Source organism: Brachyistius frenatus, unplaced genomic scaffold (assembly GCF_029030835.1).
Source record: "Brachyistius frenatus isolate BFR_SWC_R1_liver_20210118 unplaced genomic scaffold, ASM2903083v1 Contig_8, whole genome shotgun sequence".
Lineage (NCBI taxonomy): Eukaryota > Metazoa > Chordata > Actinopteri > Embiotocidae > Brachyistius > Brachyistius frenatus.
This window is the reverse complement of record NW_027210607.1, coordinates 1,542,074-1,561,960: the sequence shown is the minus strand read 5'-3', so window position 1 is coordinate 1,561,960 and position 19,887 is coordinate 1,542,074. Positions and strand designations below refer to the sequence as shown.

Genomic DNA, 19,887 nt, shown 5'->3' with positions numbered 1-19,887 from the left:
TTGAGTACATACTATACTGCACTCTATTGCACTCACTGTAATGTTTATGACTGGTGAAGCCCCCAAATAGTCACCTCAGCATTAGTAAATGTAAAAAGTCTTTGTCTACTGAGTTTTCATTAGTCAGTTAGTTGCACGAAAAAAAACAACCCTCAAACCGGACCTTGCCAGAAACATGATGAATAACTTAAACATTTATCGGATTGCAGACTTTTCCCTGTAGGAAGGTATCCTCATGGGTAACCTGATGCAACTTAGATCCACTTGGTCTCTGTTGTGGGAAATGAGGAACTCTCAAATGAGAAGTAACATCTCTATTTTATTTACAAAATCAAATTGAAATTTTATTTTTGACATTTTGACTAAATTCTTTACATTTTTGACTTGTGAACAGAGTTGCTGTGGATATTAGAGCCTGATTACAAAACACACAGATACCCATAGACACAGACATGCACATACATATGCTTTGGCTGTCAATAATCTGTTAGTAGATACTATATACTGTGTTAAAATAAATTGTGTGTTTGATGACATAATACGAATCATTACTGCTATTGTTATTAGCATTGCCAATTCCAAAAGCTCATAATTACAGTTTGGTATTTCTCTGTAATGTAGCCCAGTGTAAACAGTGTTACTTATTACATTCTTTGTCAGCCCCGGAACCTTTTTCCGAGACAATTGCCTGATGCACTAAAAGAACATATATTTCAATATTTAAATTAATATCATTAATAATCGATGATTAGTCGAGTGTTGGCTAAGCTATTACCCACTACAAGTCGGGAACAGCCTTATTATTGACCAATGTTGGTGCTGAAAAGTGTGAAAAAACCCTAATGTTCAGTAATGTTTTCATAAAAAAAGTGTGGTTACATAAAGGAGGGGCTTTGATGCTACCTTTTATTTGGCATAAGATTTGTTTGAGCAGAAAAGTGTGTCTCACACCAAAAGCATGCGAGTTTAAAACCCTGATAAATGATCTAACAAAAAAAAGGAGAGCAAACTCTACAGAACACTGACCTGTAGGCAAGGCCTCTTGTAGCCTTACAGCAGACACACACTATAATTAACGGAGTTGATTTTGAAGACTGGGTCAGATATGATCATGCAGTGTTTGTTGATGAAGTAGTTTCTCCTCCAGTCACAGTTTCTTGTCCTCATAATTTTTGTTTATTTGATGTTTACAACTAGAGCCAAAACAGTTGACATGACATGATTTTAAATCAGAAGAGGCTGAAAACATCAACCAAAATGGCAAATTGCAAAGGGCTGTGGATGAGAGACACATTATTATTTTGTATTCCACTTCATCTGGTTTAAGTGCAGAGCCACAGCTCACCTAATGTTTACTGCCCACTGAAAATTCTTTCTAAATCACTAAGTTTTCTTTCATTTCTTTTCCTTTTCATCTCAAATAACTGGGTAAAATAGCAAGGTAAACTATTTTGGGTGAAGTGTCAATTTTTTTTGGCCTTCAGGAAAAGTGAGAATGTCTCTGTATTTACACATTCATGTGTTCCTTTGTGGCTTACAAAAAAGTTGAACTATGTTGTTCTGTGGAAATAAAATTATATAGTATATTAAATCTTTGTATGTTCTAATAAAAATGTATGTATTGTATGTCATCAACTTAACATAAAGAAAACACCTCATCCTCTTCAGAAATTCTTATTGTTTTCCCAAAGAATACATTTATGAATAATGGCATTATTGTCATTGCATTGGCGTTATTATGAAATCCTGGGAGCCTCTGTATTTGTTTCAAAATGTTTTGCCGATATTATGAATTACATAATTGCCGTTTTTTGTTTGTTTTTCATTTTCAGGCTGGGTGAAGAGACAGAAAACCTCTTCTTGCAGGTCTCACCTTGTTCTGGAGTTGGTGCAGGAGTGGCCGGAGCAAGAGACTCTGGCTACAAGTCCCTCCAATTGCGGCTTAATATCTTGGACAGACTGGTGCATACACATGCTGTGTGGCTACAGCTTGGCCTCAGCCATCAGGAGGCCATACGTATACTGCAGAGCCAGCCCACTGGGGTAAGGGAACACCAATCACTGTGACTTTTTGTATCACAACACTGTTGAATTAAAGCACTTATTTTGGCATAAAAATGTCACTTCTTGACACACGTACACTTCTAAAAGCAATAAATGCATTACAATCAAACAGCCCTCCATCAGCTGATAACAGAGTTTTAATCAGACAAGATTTAAGGATAACACCTATGCATAGAGTTTTAATAAGTGTGTTGCCGAGGTAGTCTGTAGGGCCAAATTTAATTGTGGATATATTTGTTGGTTCCCTAAACAGCTCAATGAAAAATGCTCGATTCCTCCTGAAAAGTAATGCAATTAAAAATAATTTTTCTCATCTATACCTGCATCCCTTAGTATGTCAAAGAGTAAAGCCAAGAAAGTCTGAAAAATAGATACATTATTGCAGCTTCTACAGAGATTATTCTAAAATGGCCTTCACAGTTGGTACCCCCAGAAAAATATTTGAAATAATTGGATCGTCGTGATATTTCAAACTTACTGTTTTCTTTAAATAATATACCACCTATCTTCAATCTTGTCTTCAATCCAGCCTTTTTGGTAAGTCACGTCAGCTCATTGTTCAGAAATGTAAAGATGAAGTTTTCCAAGAAGAGAACACCGGACCTGCTGTTACAAATGGAGTTCAGTCCTGTTTTAAGGAAGCTTTGCTGTGTCTGGCACAGGGTACCTTAAATCTGTGTAGGGCACAATGAAATCTTAAGACTATCAAGGCATTTTGGAGCAAAATATGCTGCCCACTGTCAAAAATCTCAATCACAGGTCATTGGTCCTCCAAAATGAATTACTCAAAACACATAGCTAAAATCACAATGGCTAAGAACAAAATATTGGGCTATTGTGGAGTGGTCTTCTTTGAGTCTTGATCCTATCACACATCTATGGAAAGAACTGGCTAGAACTGGATACAGGCTAGAGAAGGCACCCTTGATACCCGAGACAATTAGAACAGTTTGCTCTATAAGATTGAATCGAACTACCAGTTGATAGGTGCACAAATCTCATTGAGAAATACGGATGTAATTTTTTGCAGTAATTGTGTCTGAAGGTTGTGAAACAAAATATTAGTTTTAGCATCCCATCAATTTTGTCATTGCCATTTTCATTTGTCTACTTATTTAAAATATTCTTTTAAATCAAAAATAAAGTCTGAATTTTATTAAATATGGAATAGAAATAATGGATGCTGATTTACCTTTGTCCATTTAAAATTATTTGAGAGAATTTTTTTTTTTTTTTTTTTTATTTTCATTTAAGGGTACCAACATTCATTTTATTCTGGTTTAGTTTAAGGAACCTTTGGACTTACAGGATTTTATACCCTCAAAAGAATTCAGCAGAAAAAAACCTAAACCTATGCTTTTACTGTACGGAGTGCTTATAATGACTAAAAAATACAAAGAACATTGAAAACATTTTTCTGATTGTTCTATGGTGAACATTGTTTAGTTAAGCAAACTTGTTATATTGTCTTTTATTTATTATATTAAATTTACAGTGCATCACTATTGCTAAATATATACTTATAAGCTAAGACGCTGACATTTCTTGCCATATTCCAGATTCTTTATAAAGGACAGTTCAGTCAGCAGAACTCCATTAGGAGTGATTCTTTTGCAAACACTGCAGTAAATGTTTTGATAGGATTTCCTCTCCCTTGTCTGCAGACATTTGTAGTGAGGAGGTCAACCAGATTTCAGAAGAAAGTAATATCGTTACGCATGGACAAAAACTCTGCAGTTCCTGTGAAAGACTTCCCTGTCAAGGAGAACCAGTACAGTAAGCACTCCCTCATGTGTTTGGCTTTCTGTTCTTTTTAGGGGTCCAACCACCAACGGTGATGGAACCCTATTGGTTTTGGTCGGATTTTAACATGGACACAAATAACTGCTTACATAGTGCTGCATCTGCTGGTATAGGCCACGCCCATTTCTGCCACTTTTTCAAACTAGTCTGTTTTTTTTTTTTTTTAAACTCAGTGACAAAGGGTGTCAATCAAATCATTGGAACCTCTGTTAATGATTATCAAAAACATTTTAGATATTGCTAATTATATGCAAGGGATATAATTGTAAAAATTGATAGTTAGTTTAATTTTTCAGATAAAAAATGTTAGCTTCTCAAGATGAACTCCAGATTTCTTGGGATTGGACAAACTTGTCGAGGATGATTTTGTGTCATTCAATAAAATGTGGTTTAAGTGTATTCATTAGGGGCCCTCTTAACTGTGTTTTTTGTACTAACAACTTTGGTTGTGTCGTCATCAGCATATTCACCGCAGTGACAAGTTGTAATGGAGTAAAGACACAGGAAAAACCGTTAACAGTTTTTGGAGATATTTCAAACTCTAGGATCTACCTCGGAGGATATGAATAAATGTTGGGGCCCATGGACATAAACGACAAATAATGAATACAATCTTCCTTCGATTTTTTTGCTTTGGAAGAAGAGGAGGAGTCTGGATTAACAACATTGGACATTGCCAACCAATCCAACAATGACACCAAACAATTTACTCAAAATTTATCTCTGTCAGGGCCTTTCGTTGCTTCATATATGTCACAACTACTAATCACCAACTTCACCAAATGACAACATAAGGACACATGGATACGAACATTTACACTTTCTTCTACAAAAACAAATAACTTTGAATAGATAGTTAGTTAGCTAGGTAGGTAGGTAGATAGGTAGGTAGGTAGTCCGTCTCTCCGTCCTACGTTATTAATCCCAAGGGGAAATTCTTATGCTACAGCAGCATTTATAGATACAGGAAAGAAATAAAATAACAGTAAAGATATTAAATATAAAAATGCACAGTATATACAATAAAATATAATAAAATAAAATATAATAATTAAATTAAAACTAAATAATATTGCAAAGTTTAAAAAAATAAATAAAAAATAAAAAATTAAACAACCAAGAAAAACAGACAACAGACAACGGTGTTATTGTTGTGTGATTGATTTTTCCAGAGGTGATTTATTGTACAGTCTTATTGCAGTGGGCAGGAATGATCTCCTGTACGTGACAGCGGAGCTGCAGGAGTCTTTTGGAGAAAGTGCTCCACTGTCCCTGCAGTAGGTGGTGGAGAGGGTGGACAGGATTATCCAATATAGATAATAGTTTCCTCAGCGTCCTCCTCTCCACCACCTTTTCCAGGCTGTCCAGTTTGCAGCCAATGATGGAGCCGGCCTTCTTAACTGGTTTGTTAAGTCTGTTGGTGTCGCCGGCTCCAATGCTGCTCCCACAGCAGACCACAGCGAAGTACAATGCACTGGCTACAACAGACTGGTAGAACATCTCCAACATCTTGCTGCACACATTGAAGGATCGGAGTTTCCTCAAGAAAAAGAGTCGACTCATCACCTTCTTGTAGACAGCGTTGATGTTGGTCTTCCAGTTCAGTCTGTTGTCGATGGAGACACCGAGGTACTTGTATTCCTCCACCATGACCACCACCTCTCCCAGAACTCTCAGCGGTTGTGGAGCCGTCGTCTTCCTTCTGAAGTTGACCACCATCTCTCTGGTCTTGGCCACGTTCAGGAGCAGGTGGTTTCTACCCGCCCACTCCACAAAGTCCTCCACTACTGCCCTGTACTCCTCCTCCTGTCCATCCCTTATACTCCCGACCACTGCAGAGTCATCAGAGAACTTCTGCAGATGGCAGGACTCTGAGTTGTACTGGAAGTCAGTGATGTATAAGTTGAACAGGAAGGGAGACAGAACAGTTCCCTGAGGAGCTCCAGTACCACTGACCACTGTATCAGACAGCACACTGTCCAGACGGACAAACTGTGGTCTGCCTGTCAGGTTTTCAGTGATCCAGGAGACGGTGCACGTGTCCACCCCCACCACCTGCAGCTTCTCACTCAGTAGCAGTGGTTGGATGGTGTTGAATGCACTGGAGAAATCAAAGAAAGTGATTCTCACACTGCCACCGGTTCTGTCCAGGTGCGACTGAGCTCGTTGCAGCAGGTAGATGAGGGCGTTGTCCACTCCCACATGAGGCTGGTACGCAAATTGCAGAGGGTCCAGTGAAGATTTCACCAGTGACCTGAGGTGAGCCAAGACCAGGCTCTCCAGCACCTTCATCACGAGATGTGAGGGCAACCGTTCGGTAGTCGTTGAGGCCAGATGGAGTCGTCTTCTTGGGGGACTGGAACCAGGCACGACGTCTTCCACAGCACCTGGACCTACTCCTGCTTCAGGCTCAGGTTGAAGAGGTGTTGTAGGACCTCAGCCAGCTGGACGGCGCAGGTCTTTAGGACCCCGGGGCTGATGCCGTCAGGTCCTGCAGCCTTGCGCTGGTGGAGTCTCCAGCTGTCTCCTAACCTGGCCAGTCGTCACAGCTTCCTCCTGTAGGAGTCCTTGCACTCTCTCAGCTTCTCCTTCAGGTCGTGCTGAACTCTCCTGAGCTCCTCCCTGTCCCCAGACCTGAAGGCTGCTTTCTTCTTAAGAAGCACCTTCAGGTCACTGGTGATCCACAGCTTGTTGTTGGGGAAGCATTTTACAGTCCGGGATGGTACGGTGGTGTGTTCACAGAATTTTATATATTCTGTGATACAGTCCGTCATGCTGTTGATGTCCTCCCCATGTGGTCCACACAGCACATCCCAGTCCGTGGACTCAAAGCAGTCCTGCAGTGCATCTTTCGCCTCCTGTGTCCACCTCCTCACAGTCCTGGTGGTTACAGGCTGCCTCTGCACCAGAGGAACATACTTTGGTGTCAGCAGGACCAGGTTGTGATCCGACCTACCAAGGGGGGGAAGGGCAGTAGCACTGTATGCATCCATGGCATTAGCATACAGTAGGTCCAGAGTTTTATTGTTCTGGGTGGGGCAGTCAACATACTGGTGCAAAGTTGGCAGTACTTTATCCAGAGTGGTGTGGTTAAAGTCTCCAGTAACTTCCAAAAATGCACCGGAATGCTGAGTCTGAAGTTTAGACACAGTGGAGTAGATGGTGTCCACTGCTGCCTCTGCATCAGCTGATGGAGGAACGTACACAGCGATAACAATGGCGGACGAGAACTCCCTCGGCAAATAATATGGGCGCATCCCCACGGCTAGCAGTTCAATGTCCGGGCTACAGAAACGTTCCTTCACACACACATGGTCGGGATTGCACCACCTCTCGTTCACATAGACTGCAATCCCACCACCTTTCTTCTTGCCGCTCTGCACAACGTCCCTGTCCGCCTGAACAGGCCTGAAGCCGGCTACAGCTGCGCTGTGGTCCGGGAAATGTGAGTGCAGCCATGTCTCGGTTAATATATCATGATCCTTCAACTTCAGTTACACATCAAAAAAGTGTCAATGTTTTTGCACAGCCTTTGTGTGTATGTGTATTTTGTCTACAACATTTTTTAATACACGTTTCTATTCCACAAACTCACCCTATATCAGTTCACCAGATAAAACCATCCTGGAACATGATGTTTGTCTTTTCACTGTCTATGGTCAACTTGACCTTTCAAACGGCACCAATACACTTTCCATGGGGGTGTAGATTGTGTAGATACCAACACTGTTACTGCTTATTGTTACCGATACTTATTGATTTGGGATGAGACGAGTACTTGACAGAAACGAGAAACCGGTACGGATAATGTACTTTTAAGAGTATCATCCGAGTAATTGTGTCAATATTCGTGTTGACGAAGGCTTCTAACAGACCCGAGCCCTGTGCACACATTGAGGCCAGCTACACAGAGCCCCCCACCACCTCCTAGTTTATACAGACTGCTGCAGCTCTCATCACGCACACACGCTCTGTCATTGGCCACAGGATTTAACAACAACCAGCGACTCTTCTGGTTAATTTCTGACATCGGCTTGTTTCAATTAGATTTGTAAAAAATATCTTCAGCCGAGTTACTCTGAGAACTTTGGTCTTATTGGGCGTTGGCAAGTTACAGCTCGTGAGTGCCTCTGCTGGTTTGTTGTCCTTTTTTTCCCATCGGTTTGCTCCTACCTCGTTAAGATATCTTTCATCAAGAGTGCAAGGCTGAATGCATATTTCAATATGGACTGTGTCAGCATAAATTACCCAGCTTCCCATGGTCAGTTCACACCTAAAGACAATTTGTAGAATCACCAATTAACCTTACATGCATGTCTTTGGATGGTGGGTGGAAGCCGGAGTACCCGGAGAGAACGCACAAAGACACAGGGAGAACATGCAAACTCCACACAGAAAGGCCCCAGCCGAGGTTCAAACCCAGAATCTTCTCACTGAGGTGACACTGTACCACTGTGCTGCCCCGCCCTCTGACCATTTCAGATTGAATTGATAAATGCACCCATAACTATCAGCTAGTTAATGGTTACTTTTAATTGTTCACCGATGTTCTTGTACAATCCTGTTTCCAAAAATTTGGAGACGCTGTGTAAAATGCAATAAAAATAGAATGTAATGATTTGCAAATCACATAAACCCATATTTAATTGAAAATCGACCAAAGACAACATATCAAATGTTGAAACCGACAAATGTTATTGTTTTATTAAAAATACATGCTTATTTTTTAATTTGATGGCTACAGCAAAGTCATGCGTTTTCAAAGAATATGCGTCACATCTCTGATGAATACTTACGCAATTCAACAGAGAGGAAGGGTTGGGAATTTGGATGCAATTTTTGTCCATCTTTAGTGATATATTTCCCACCCCTGATGCATATTCAGAATACAAGCACATGGCAGTTGCATCATGGGAAGTTTACTGCAGTTTAACGACAAGACTGAGCCAGGTTCACTCATGAATTTTTCCTCCTAGTCACACCTTTCCTTGCTCCTCCTGCCTCCCACTCATCCCATTCGTCCAATCACTTCATGCATCAAACCCTCTATCATAGCTCATACCATTTAAGTATGGCACTCTCTCCTCATTGTCCCTCTTGCTTGTCTCACAGGCAGTCATGCTGCCAGTTGTCTGATTTTGTGAATAAGCCCATTTATATTCTCAATCGCATTCTGTTCCCACTCGGGCCAATGTCCGACCAGGAGCCTCTACATTATTTATTTCCCCCTTGCTAGCAAAACTCTCTTCTCCTCCGAGTCACCCGAGAAGTCTCTCGTCAGGGTGCACCTGACAGCCCTCTCCTTTTCCAATTTTTCACCCCTCCTTATTTTTTAACGTTATTGGCTGGTTTATTATCGTGCTATGCTTATGTCCCCACTTGGCATACTTACACATTGCTTTCACCCTTGCAACCCGATTAACGTAAATTGCATTTATATACCCATCCTTTCTTTTCTGTTGAATAGCGCAGCAAGTTTTCATCACAGAGAGATGGAGAAGCATAGCCTATTAAACTGCACGACATGAGCTTTTCCAACAATGTCAGTGCCCCGTCTCTTTAACGAAACGTTGCAGAGAAATCAAAGTTCAAGTTGTGTTGTCATTGCACTCTGCATTAAGTGCTGTGTCCATCTCCACCCCCACTACTCTAAATTGAATAATTCTCAAAGTCCAGATTCTTCACAACGTAATGTATATCAAGATAAACAGCAGAACTTAACCTTTCTGATGGTACCTGTTGTTTCTCTGTACGGCAAAGCATTTTTATCTAATCCCTTTTAAAAATCACAGCTGATTTCTGTATTGTCTCCAACATAGAAATGACATTATTTCTCAATTTGTATGAAGAAAAAACACAATGTATTTGTGGGGCTACACTACAGCTGAGTTATTGGCACATATCACATGGGCGTGTGCGCTGAGTGTGAGTCACTGGTTTGGGCCCCTTGCCACCCATTCATGGTATGTATTTTGCGTTTGGCACGAAGCACATATTCTTTTAAAATTGCTAAGTCCTACATTGCATTTTGACTTCTTGGCCCCTACACTTTTGGATTTGCCCAACATAATCTAATACCTTTAATGACAATGTCTCCGACAAAGGGCTACTCCTGAATGGACTTTGAGGTAATGTTGACTCTGGACCAAAAACCTGATTTATTGAAATGGGTCATTGCACTGGCATCAGCAAAACAATCCATCTTTGGAAAATGTATATTGGCTTTGGCGCATCTATACCAGCATGCCACAAATACAGCCTGAGATTTTACTATAGCTAGTGAAGTATTGGCAGGAAGACCATGTGTTCTACGTTGTTATTATATAGTGCCATTTTCCAATAGTGTCAATTCTGCCAATGGTTGTGGTACTGTGAATGACTCAAAAAAAAAAAAAAAAAAAATTCCCCTGTGACTAATAGACTAAAGAAAACTTCAGTGACTAAAACTCTCACTTCTCATTAACTAATTTTTGGTTGACTATTTTGGGGAAATTAAGTAAATACCATACTGAAGGGACAAAATGGGGTTTTAGTTTTGTCTGAAATCAGATCAGATATCGTATAAATCAAACAAAAACTACATACACAGTAACACTTTTTATGTATTAAAAAAAACAATATCTGAACTACACTAAAGTTATTTGAGAATAGAACAGTTGTAGGTTGTAGATGTGTTGCCCTCTAGAAGGATGTTTGGATTTAACCCACTTTCCTTTAAACATGTATTCTCTTTTTCTTTCTGCATACTTGTCACTATTTAATTCCTTTTTTACCATACCCAAATGTTGATCTTGTTTAGTTCGGTATAGGGGTCGACCGATATTTAGCATTTTTACGATTGTCGGTATTTTTATTTTATTTATGCAAACGCTGTTAAAATTAATGAATTCCAAATTTGATGCTTCGGCTCTGATGCAGCCGTATCTCTCAGTCCATAGTCACAACTCTGTGGTGTTGAGCAATGCCCCACCCACAACTTTATCTGATTGGTTACACCTCATGACTAATGGCCAATCAACGCTGAGAACTTCTCTGTTACAGAAGAACCTCACTTCGCTTCAGTGGCAGAGAAGTCCTCATCAGCTTAGTGGACTGTGTTTCAAAGATAAGACAGTAGACACGGCAGCAGTTAAAAACACCACAATCATGGCATATTTATTTGCTCTTTTTAAGAGTTTAACAATACTTGTGTTTCATAGCAGTTCGTCTCAGGCCGTAGCGACTCGTTATCCTGTGTTTCTCCCACCACTGTCTGGGGAGGGCAGCCTGGCCAACGGGACCATAATGCAATACTTTTGCATGGGAAATATAGACCACATTGGTCTGGGTTAGGATCTAAAACTACCATACTTAGACAGGTCAAACCTGGACTAGATTATCAGAGACTGTGTAGCTTAGAACTCAATCATTTCCCTTAACCTGCCCCTGAAACGCTGATTGGAAAACTATGAATGAGAAGCTGACTTCATTCCTTGGTCTTTACGATTACGATTAGTTTTTAGTGGTTGCAAAACACACTCTCATAGAAGCATCGCAAATTTTAATAGTAAGATCTAGAAATATCCATAACACCACAGCCTGAACCACAGCAGCAGTTAAAGTCCAAACAATAACCAATGTAACCCCAGCTTCACCATCGCAGCAGACAGAGCAGCTGCAGCTCTGCTCACAACAAGAGGCTGAATACTGTCTGAGATCGGCCTTTTAACATGAATGAGCACTAAATGCACAACTCGTCACATCATCTCTAATTCCTGTAGCATGAGTGTTACAGCTGACATGGACCAACAACAAACATATGGCTCAGACTGAACGGCAGAAGAAAAGTATTGCGAGGTAATGCAAAACTATTGCGAGGGAACGCAAAACATATTGCGAGGGAATGTACATTACATTACATTGCATTACATTTCATTTAGCTGATGCTTTTATCCAAAGCGACTTACAATACGTGCATTTCAACCATGAGGGTACAAAACCCAGAACAACAGGAATCAAGAAAATACAATTTCTTCAAGAAAGCCAAACTACAAAGTGCTATCAGTAAGTAATGTAAATGTAATGGTAATAGTAATAGTAATAATAATGTAAAAGTAGTCCTGAAAAAACTCCTCCCCATGACCCTTTAGGGGCTCTGTATTCTGTCACAGAAAGTCACACTAATTTCTGTGCTGCTGCTCTTATGTTCGCTTTCTGTGTGTCATGAAGGACGGGGCGGGGTGTTTTTACATAGACACAGTGCAGTCGAACAGAAGAGGCAGAGCTGAAGGTGGACGCAGGTGAATGTTACTCGAGTTTATAACAACTACAATCTTTACGTGACTGTCAAAAAAATGCAATAAAAGCCCAAAGTTAAGCTATCAATGAACAAAAAACAAAAAGCACATTTTAAAATCATGTATCAAACATTCTGCTGGTGCTTCAATAAAGGAATTCTTTGTTTTTACAATAAATACCACACATTGCAGTATACCTTCATAATAATATTACATAGTGGCAGCATTCATTAATTTAAATTCATTTGAATTAAGTCTTGTGTTTGAATTTGTTATTCCAAATTTTTACACAGATTTTCATCTTTTATGCAACTGTATATCGGTTCCAAATATCGGTTTATCGGTCTCCTTGATTACCAATAATCGGTATCAGCCCTGAAAAAGCCATATTAGTCGACCCCTAGTTCTGTATCAGGAATCTTAACTGTACACCAACAAGTGAGAAAATATGTTTTAATTTTGTTTTACCATCAACATACGTGCAGTTGTTTCCTCCCCTACATTTTTTGGTATGATCTTTTTTGCAGAAGTGTTCCATCTCAAATTTATAAAGCATTACTCCAAGTCCACATGAGCAAAATTGTTACTTTCACATTAATTCATGCTCCTTTTCCCCCATTATTTATATGACAATGTGATTCTTTTACCTTTGGGGAAATTCCTGTTAATTAGGGCATTACAAACAAAAATTAAACCACTGCTTTGCATACTATGGTTAAAATATGTGGGTCCTGCATGTGTCCATGTTTTTCAGCCAAATCTAGATTCAGTTCTTTAAACCAAATCAAAGAAATTGCTTGACTGATCTTTTTCAAATGGTTTTTTTTTCTGACAGTTTCCTGCAGTGTGTTTATCCTGTTGTTCTGTGCTCCTACAGCTTTCTCGCTGAAGGGATCAGGCCTGAGCTTTACAGACCTCTTTCGGCTCGTGGCTTTCTGCTGCATCAGCAGGTGAGTCCACCACCTGAACAGACATGCAAACTATGGAAAATATATTACTATTCCTGACATTTTGACGAATGGCATGCCGTTATTTACTGTAACAGTATGATGTATGTTACATGTACATAGCAACAACGAGAGCGAATCGACATTGTAGGAATTACTTCCAAAAATGGGAGCAACTTCAGGTGTGTGGAAGTTATTTGGTTACCAACAATCTGATGTACAACAAACCATGGGGATATGTTAGCTTTTACAGCTTTTTTTGACATAAAACAAAAACATTTGTTTTGTTGCAATTATATGATGAATTTAAATGGATAATAAAATACTTTTCAGTAGTTTCAGTAATACTCTGAAATTTCGTGATATCTCAGGAACACCTTGAGGAATGTTCTTCAAATTTGGCTCAAATGTTCACTTGTACTCAAGGATCAAATACATATATTTCACCCACCTACCGCTGCAGCAACAATTCAATGACAACAAGCACATGCATTACAGGCATGCCAACAACAAGGGCTCTGATTGGCTAATTCGTTCTGTCCGTATAATGAGTAATACAATTCTTCATTACAGTCCCCAGTGATTAATAATATTGACAGGCAATTGACATTTGTTATTGAGCTCTATATACTGTGTTGAATCACTTTCTCGTTGCATAAGTCTCATATTGTTTACATACAGTATTTAAAAAAAAAAAAAAAATTTGTATCTGGCTGTGGGGTGGGTACTGAGATCTAGTATTAAACATCATAGGTACCAAAGTATTGATAGTATTCATAAGCTCCTACGTTAATGGTTCTGCTATCAATAGTGGTTCAATTAAGAAAAATATATTTCATATTTACTATTGCTACATATTCATTATCCTTCACATTAATCTCACCAACTCTATTTCATATTAGATCCTGAGCCTGAACCTCCCAGACAAATTGGCCCAATTCCAAACTGGCCCCTACACCCTCCCCCAATACACGCTCTCTCACTCACTCCGTTTGCGTGTTCGTGTGGAGGGTTTGGTCTGCTCCTTCTTTATTCATAAGAAACTGTCTTAAAGGGAATGAGAGGAGCTGGTTTGATTAGCCATGATTGAAGTTGGCTGTGGCACACCTAATTATCTTTACCACCTCCTTCACTGCTAAGTTGCGGTGCGCTCTGCGCCTATCTTTACCAGACTACCAAGCACGTTTTCCATGCCTATTTTGGCCACCGCCGTAAGTGCGAAAATTCAGACAAAATTAGGGTAAGACATTTATCTATTTTCACTGTTCCCAATCCAGAAGAGAAATCTGTGTCTTGGAGCCTCTGAACCACCAGTGCGGGGCAGCTCTCTGTTACATGCTGTAGCGCTATGCAGCAGTACACACAGAGACCCGTCAGCTCTTCGTGATAGCGAGATTTAAAGTCAATGCTGACGATGGTCTCTGCCACAAGTGCAACATGTCTTTTGCATGCAAGAGACAAACACAAGCAGTATGTCAAAACATCAAGCGAAAGTCCATCCCATACGGGTGGAGAAATGGCTGACTGCCTTGCTTGTATTTCATCTGTCATTGCCCCAGGTACGTTATAAATGCTCATAGCCTCCAGCCCACACAACTAACTACATTATACCAACATGCATTAATAATAAAAAGTTAACTAACTGAGCATTTTGGATGCATTCATAAATTCAATCTTAAGTGTTTGGAGCATCATCTGAACTGTCAGTCGTAAATTGAGTTTCAGGAAACTACTGCACAGTCTTTATACACCGTCATCTCACTGCTGCCTTACCTTCTACTGCCTTGCCTGGAGTTGCCTCAAGAGAGGGCCTTTCGCTTGGGGCTTGCTGGTATTTAGCATTCCGATTTTGCCACCACATTAATCTCCTGTGGGCCAGGCTTGCTTGGTTTCCAAGACGGCAAACAGTGTGGATTAACAGTTAGTTTACACCTTTGGAGATTTGTTAATGTTGGTAGGATGCATAGATCATAAGATCTGATAAGATGATCCAGTCCCAGCTTCTCCTGACTCACTATCCACGCCATGTCAACATGTTGAAGCCGCTGCTCAACGTCTCTGTACTGCTAGCTGTCCACTTGCAGCCTGTCCGGATGCTGATGTTTGCCTGCTGGACAGCCTTGTCCTCATTGTCCCTCAACATCATTGCCAATCAGACTTTTGCTGTTTTTCACTCCTCTACAACTGGCGTCGTTGGCTGCGCAGCATGCTCTCTGATACTGTACAAGCCAATGAGTTAAAAGCTCTTGGTGACAGACAGCCACTTCCTTAAAAAGTTGTTGATTTTCCCCTGTAAAGCTTCTACTTTTGACAAGGGAACCTCATGCACAAGTAGTGGCCACAGGAGCCTCGAAAGGACTCCACGGTAGCCCATTCCTTATATTTCCCTGGAAGGCCACTCCTCTTGACGGCTCTCAGCCACACCTCTGCTTGCTGAAGCATCTCCTTCATACTCGTCAGATTATTCAGTTTGGCTATGTACCACCTCTCAAGGCTTTCTACATGCTTCTTAGTGACAGCTGTAATGGCATCTTTACCTATTTTAAAATCAAAAGCAGTCCTGAACATGGCCTCGCTTGAGAACTAGGCTTTTAGACTTGGAAGATTTGAACTCCATTCGGGTTGCTTTGTAAACTCCACCAGACTTTCCAAAATCCGACTTCCAACCACCAAATGGTGGTAAAGTTGCTAGAGGTTCCATAGAAAAGGGCTGCCAGATTTCTCTCATTCCTCTTTGAATCCTCAATGATTTTGGAGATGTAACTGGGAACTCCAGAGATTATTATGCCTTCCTGTTAAGAGGTTTCAATGCGCTTATTGCTTAATAGAAATAGAGTCAGTCTCCTTGCTGTAGGTCCAAAACACATTCCCCTTCACATTTAGTAGGGATATTGTATGGAACTCTTTCATGCTGGAGGAGTTGAACCAACCCTCAGCAATGAGGTGGCTCTCTGGCAGGTGGTTCTTCCACCATGCAACCCTCAGCAACCTACACATACAGTAGTGTGAAAAAGTTTTTGCCCCCTTCCTGATTTCCAATTTTTTTGCATGTCTGTCACACTTAAATGTTTCGGATTATCAAACAAATTTAAATATTAGTCAAAGATAACACAAAATGCAGTTTTTAAATGAAGGTTTTTATTATTAAGGGAGAAAAAAAAAATCCAAACCCACGTGGCCCTGTGGGAAAAATTGTTTGGCCCCTCCTGTTAAAACATAACTGTGGTTTATCACACCTGAGTTCAATTTCTCGAGCCACACCCAGGCCTGATTACTGCCACACCTGTTCTCAATCAAGAAATCACTTAAATAGGACCTGCCTGACAAAGTGAAGTAGACCAAAAGATCCTTAAAGATAGACATCACGCCGAGATCCAAAGAAATTCAGGAACAAATGAGAAAGAAAGTAATTGAGATCTATCAGTCTGGAAAAGGTTATAAAGCCATTTCTAAAGCTTTGGGACTCCAGCGAACCAGTGAGAGACATTATCCACAAATGGAGAAAACATGGAACAGTGGTGAACCTTCCCAGGAGTGGCCGGCCGACCAAAATTACCCCAAGAGCGCAGCGACGACTCATCCGAGAGGTCACAAAAGACCCCACAACAACATCCAAAGAACTGCAGGCCTCACTTGCCTCTGTTAAGGTCAGTGTTCATGACTCCACCATAAGAAAGAGACTGGGCAAAAATGGCTGCATGGCAGAGTTTCAAGACCAAAACCACCGCTGAGCAAAAAGGACATTAAGGCTCGTCTCATTTTTGCCAGAAAACATCTTGATGATCCCCAAGACTTTTGGGAAAATACTCTGTGGACTGACGAGACAAAAGTTGAACTTTTTGGAAGGTGTGTGTCCCGTTACATCTGGCGTAAAAGTAACACCGCATTTCAGAAAAAGAACATCACACCAACAGTAAAATATGGTGGTGGTAGTGTGATGGTCTGGGGCTGTTTTGCTGCTTCAGGACCTGGAAGACTTGCTGTGATAAATGGAACCATGAATTCTACTGTCTACCAAAAAAATCCTGAAGGAGAATGTCTGGCCATCTGTACGTGACCTCAAGCTAAAGCGAACTTGGTTTCTGCAGCAGGACAATGATCCAAAACACACCAGCATGTCCACCTCTGAATGGCTGAAGAAAAACAAAATGAAGACTTTGGAGTGGCCTAGTCAAAGTCCTGACCTGAATCCTATTGAGATGCTGTGGCATGACCTCAAAAAGGTGGTTCGTGCTCGAAAACCCTCCAATGTGGCTGGATTACAACTCTGCAAAGATGAGTGGGCCAACATTCCTCCACAGCGCTGTAAAAGACTCATTGCAAGTTATCGCAAACGCTTGATTGCAGTTGTTGCTGCTAAGGGTGGCCCAACCAGTTATTAGGTTTAGGGGGCAAACAACTTTTCCCACAGGGCCATGTGGGTTTGGATTATTTTTCTCCCTTAATAATAAAAACCTTCATTTAAAAACTGCATTTTGTGTTTACTTGTGTTATCTTTGACTAATATTTAAATTTGTTTGATGATCTGAAATATTTAAGTGTGACAAACATGCAAAAAAATAAGAAATCAGGAAGGGGGCAAACACTTTTCACACCACTGTACATCTCCTTAGCCTCTTACAGCTCTTGTATAATCTGGAATGCTCTGAGGCCCTGGTGCTGATCTTCCCCTGGCACTTTTAGATGAAGTCATTAACCTTCTTCCATCTGGGCTCTCCATCATCAAATGAGACGGCTAGTTCCTTGGGGTAGCCCATTTTATCTCCCAATTAAAGATCTTCTTGCCTCCTCCCTTGTTGTCTTTAGCTCCCCTCATCTTTTGTCCCCAAGGAGCTGTGACAAGTACATAAAAGGGTTTTGAATGAATTTAGCGCTCTCCTTTGCTCTGCGTCTTCTGTCTCTTGCTAGCACTTTGATGCCTGAAGAAAGGCTTTCCTCAGCCTTTCAGGTTGCCCTGTAGGTTTGCAGTCGCCTCCCATGTTCCAGATTATTGTGGACATTGCTCCCACCTTGCAACCTATGTTGCCAGCAAGACCAAATTTAAGCACCTGATCCATGTCCCTTTTGAACAACTCCCATTGCATCCTGTCCGCTGCCTCCCCTTCCTTGTCCTGACCTGGCTTCTCCTTCATCTTACCAGGTTGCCCGTTGCACTGCACACTAATGGCATGTGCAGTCTATCTTGCTGTGATGTGGAGAGCAGCAGCCTACAGCTCAGGCAATATTACATATCTAGGCTGAGCAATGCTTATGTTACGCCACTGAAAACCGGGAGAAATAATCATGAGTGACGTGGTAATGTTTCCTCAGTGAACACATTTACTGAAATGAATTAAATACAGTTACAATATACAATTGAACAAAATAACAACACTTAGCTACAGCAGAGTGCATAGTTCTCATTACATTAAAAGCGCTTTGAGACCGTAAGGTGATAAAGCGCTATACAAGTACAGACCATTTACCATTTACCATTTACATACCATCACTGGTGAGTAACATGCAGCTGTGGTTGAATTAACTCATACCAAACTCAAAATAGTTGTGAAATAAACAGTATATAAACTGTATAAAAAACATTTACATACATACATTACATTGAGTGGTGAATTCACAAAATGGCAGAATCACTCAGTGAAGTTATGGGTTGAACTGAGCTAACAAGTGCGACTTCACTCATGCAAACACACTTTACACTGTTCGACAAAACTCTCCACTAACTTATTTAAAATACTACATGTACATTCTCTTGGCACTTAGAACTCATTAAAAAATGATTACAACTACTTTACTACTGTAAAACAACAACAACATACATAAAAACGATGAGAAATAATCACGAGAGTGATGTGGTGATGTTTCCGCAGTGAACGCGTTTACTGGAATGAGGAAAAACACAGCAAATTCCCCGGGTATGCAGGGAAAGACATAAGCAGTCGATCCCAGGCTACCTGATCAGGTTTCTTAGCAGATGATTGATAATACTATCATGATTTAAAGTCTTAACAAAAAGGAATGAAATAAACAATGAATAAATACAAGTTTCTGACGAGTTCTTGCTGTTTTAAACCATTTTTGAACACATTCTTTTTCATAACATATGATCTTTTTAACCTTGTTACAGGATTTTAATCTTATTTAGGACTATGAACTATTAAAATGTAACAGGTCATTATTATTTTCACTTGTCACACTTATTTTACAGTGACTCACTTTTAGAAATAGGCTTTCAATCCCTCTTTTTCTCTTTGTCTTAGGGATGTCTTGCCCTTCACTCTGAGACTTCCGCAGGCCATCGCTTCAGCCAGAACTTTTGCTGATCTTGAAGAGGTTGCTAAACTTGGAGAAGGTCTGTTCTCTAATTTCTATATAGAATGTGTTTTTGGGACAAGCATGCATTGGGAAGGTCTGTGAACTCACACAGGGAGTGATATCATTATCATTAGCTGCTGTTCGTACCCTAAATAGTGTAGTAACTCAGAGATGGGGAAATCACTGGAGACGGATTTCCACCAAGGAGATCCTCTCATCTGGTCTTTACAACAAAACCTTTAGACATATAGTAGGTCATTTTTAATTTACTTTCGCATCAGTTCTTCAGTCAGTTTAAAGCAATTATTACTTGTGATATTGCTTTAGTTCTTTTTGTATATCAGCCGATCAGCCTCTTGGAAACTTTTAAAAGTGTTTTCCCTCATCCCATGTGTAAGAAATGGAGTTTTTTTTTTTTCTTTTCTTCCTGAGGTATGTCATTCATAAAGCTCATCTAAACCACATTCTCCGCTGCTTTAAGGGTT

The 19,887-nt window shown here is 40.4% G+C and overlaps 1 protein-coding gene across 2 annotated transcripts in view; it reads left to right on the top strand.

The window, feature by feature from the left end:
* LOC138615940 (ras and Rab interactor 2-like) overlaps positions 1–19,887 on the top strand; it is a 459,963-nt gene that overhangs the window by 416,373 nt on the left and 23,703 nt on the right. Inside the window, exons 7-10 of one of the 2 annotated variants that reach the window (XM_069689833.1) lie at positions 1,833–2,043; positions 3,729–3,840; positions 13,021–13,093; positions 19,348–19,439. In XM_069689833.1, coding sequence (XP_069545934.1) covers positions 1,833–2,043; positions 3,729–3,840; positions 13,021–13,093; positions 19,348–19,439 — 488 coding nt within the window. Of the gene's footprint in view, positions 1–1,832; positions 2,044–3,728; positions 3,841–13,020; positions 13,094–19,347; positions 19,440–19,887 lie in introns of those variants that run through there. The other variant, XM_069689835.1, reaches the window with a different exon arrangement.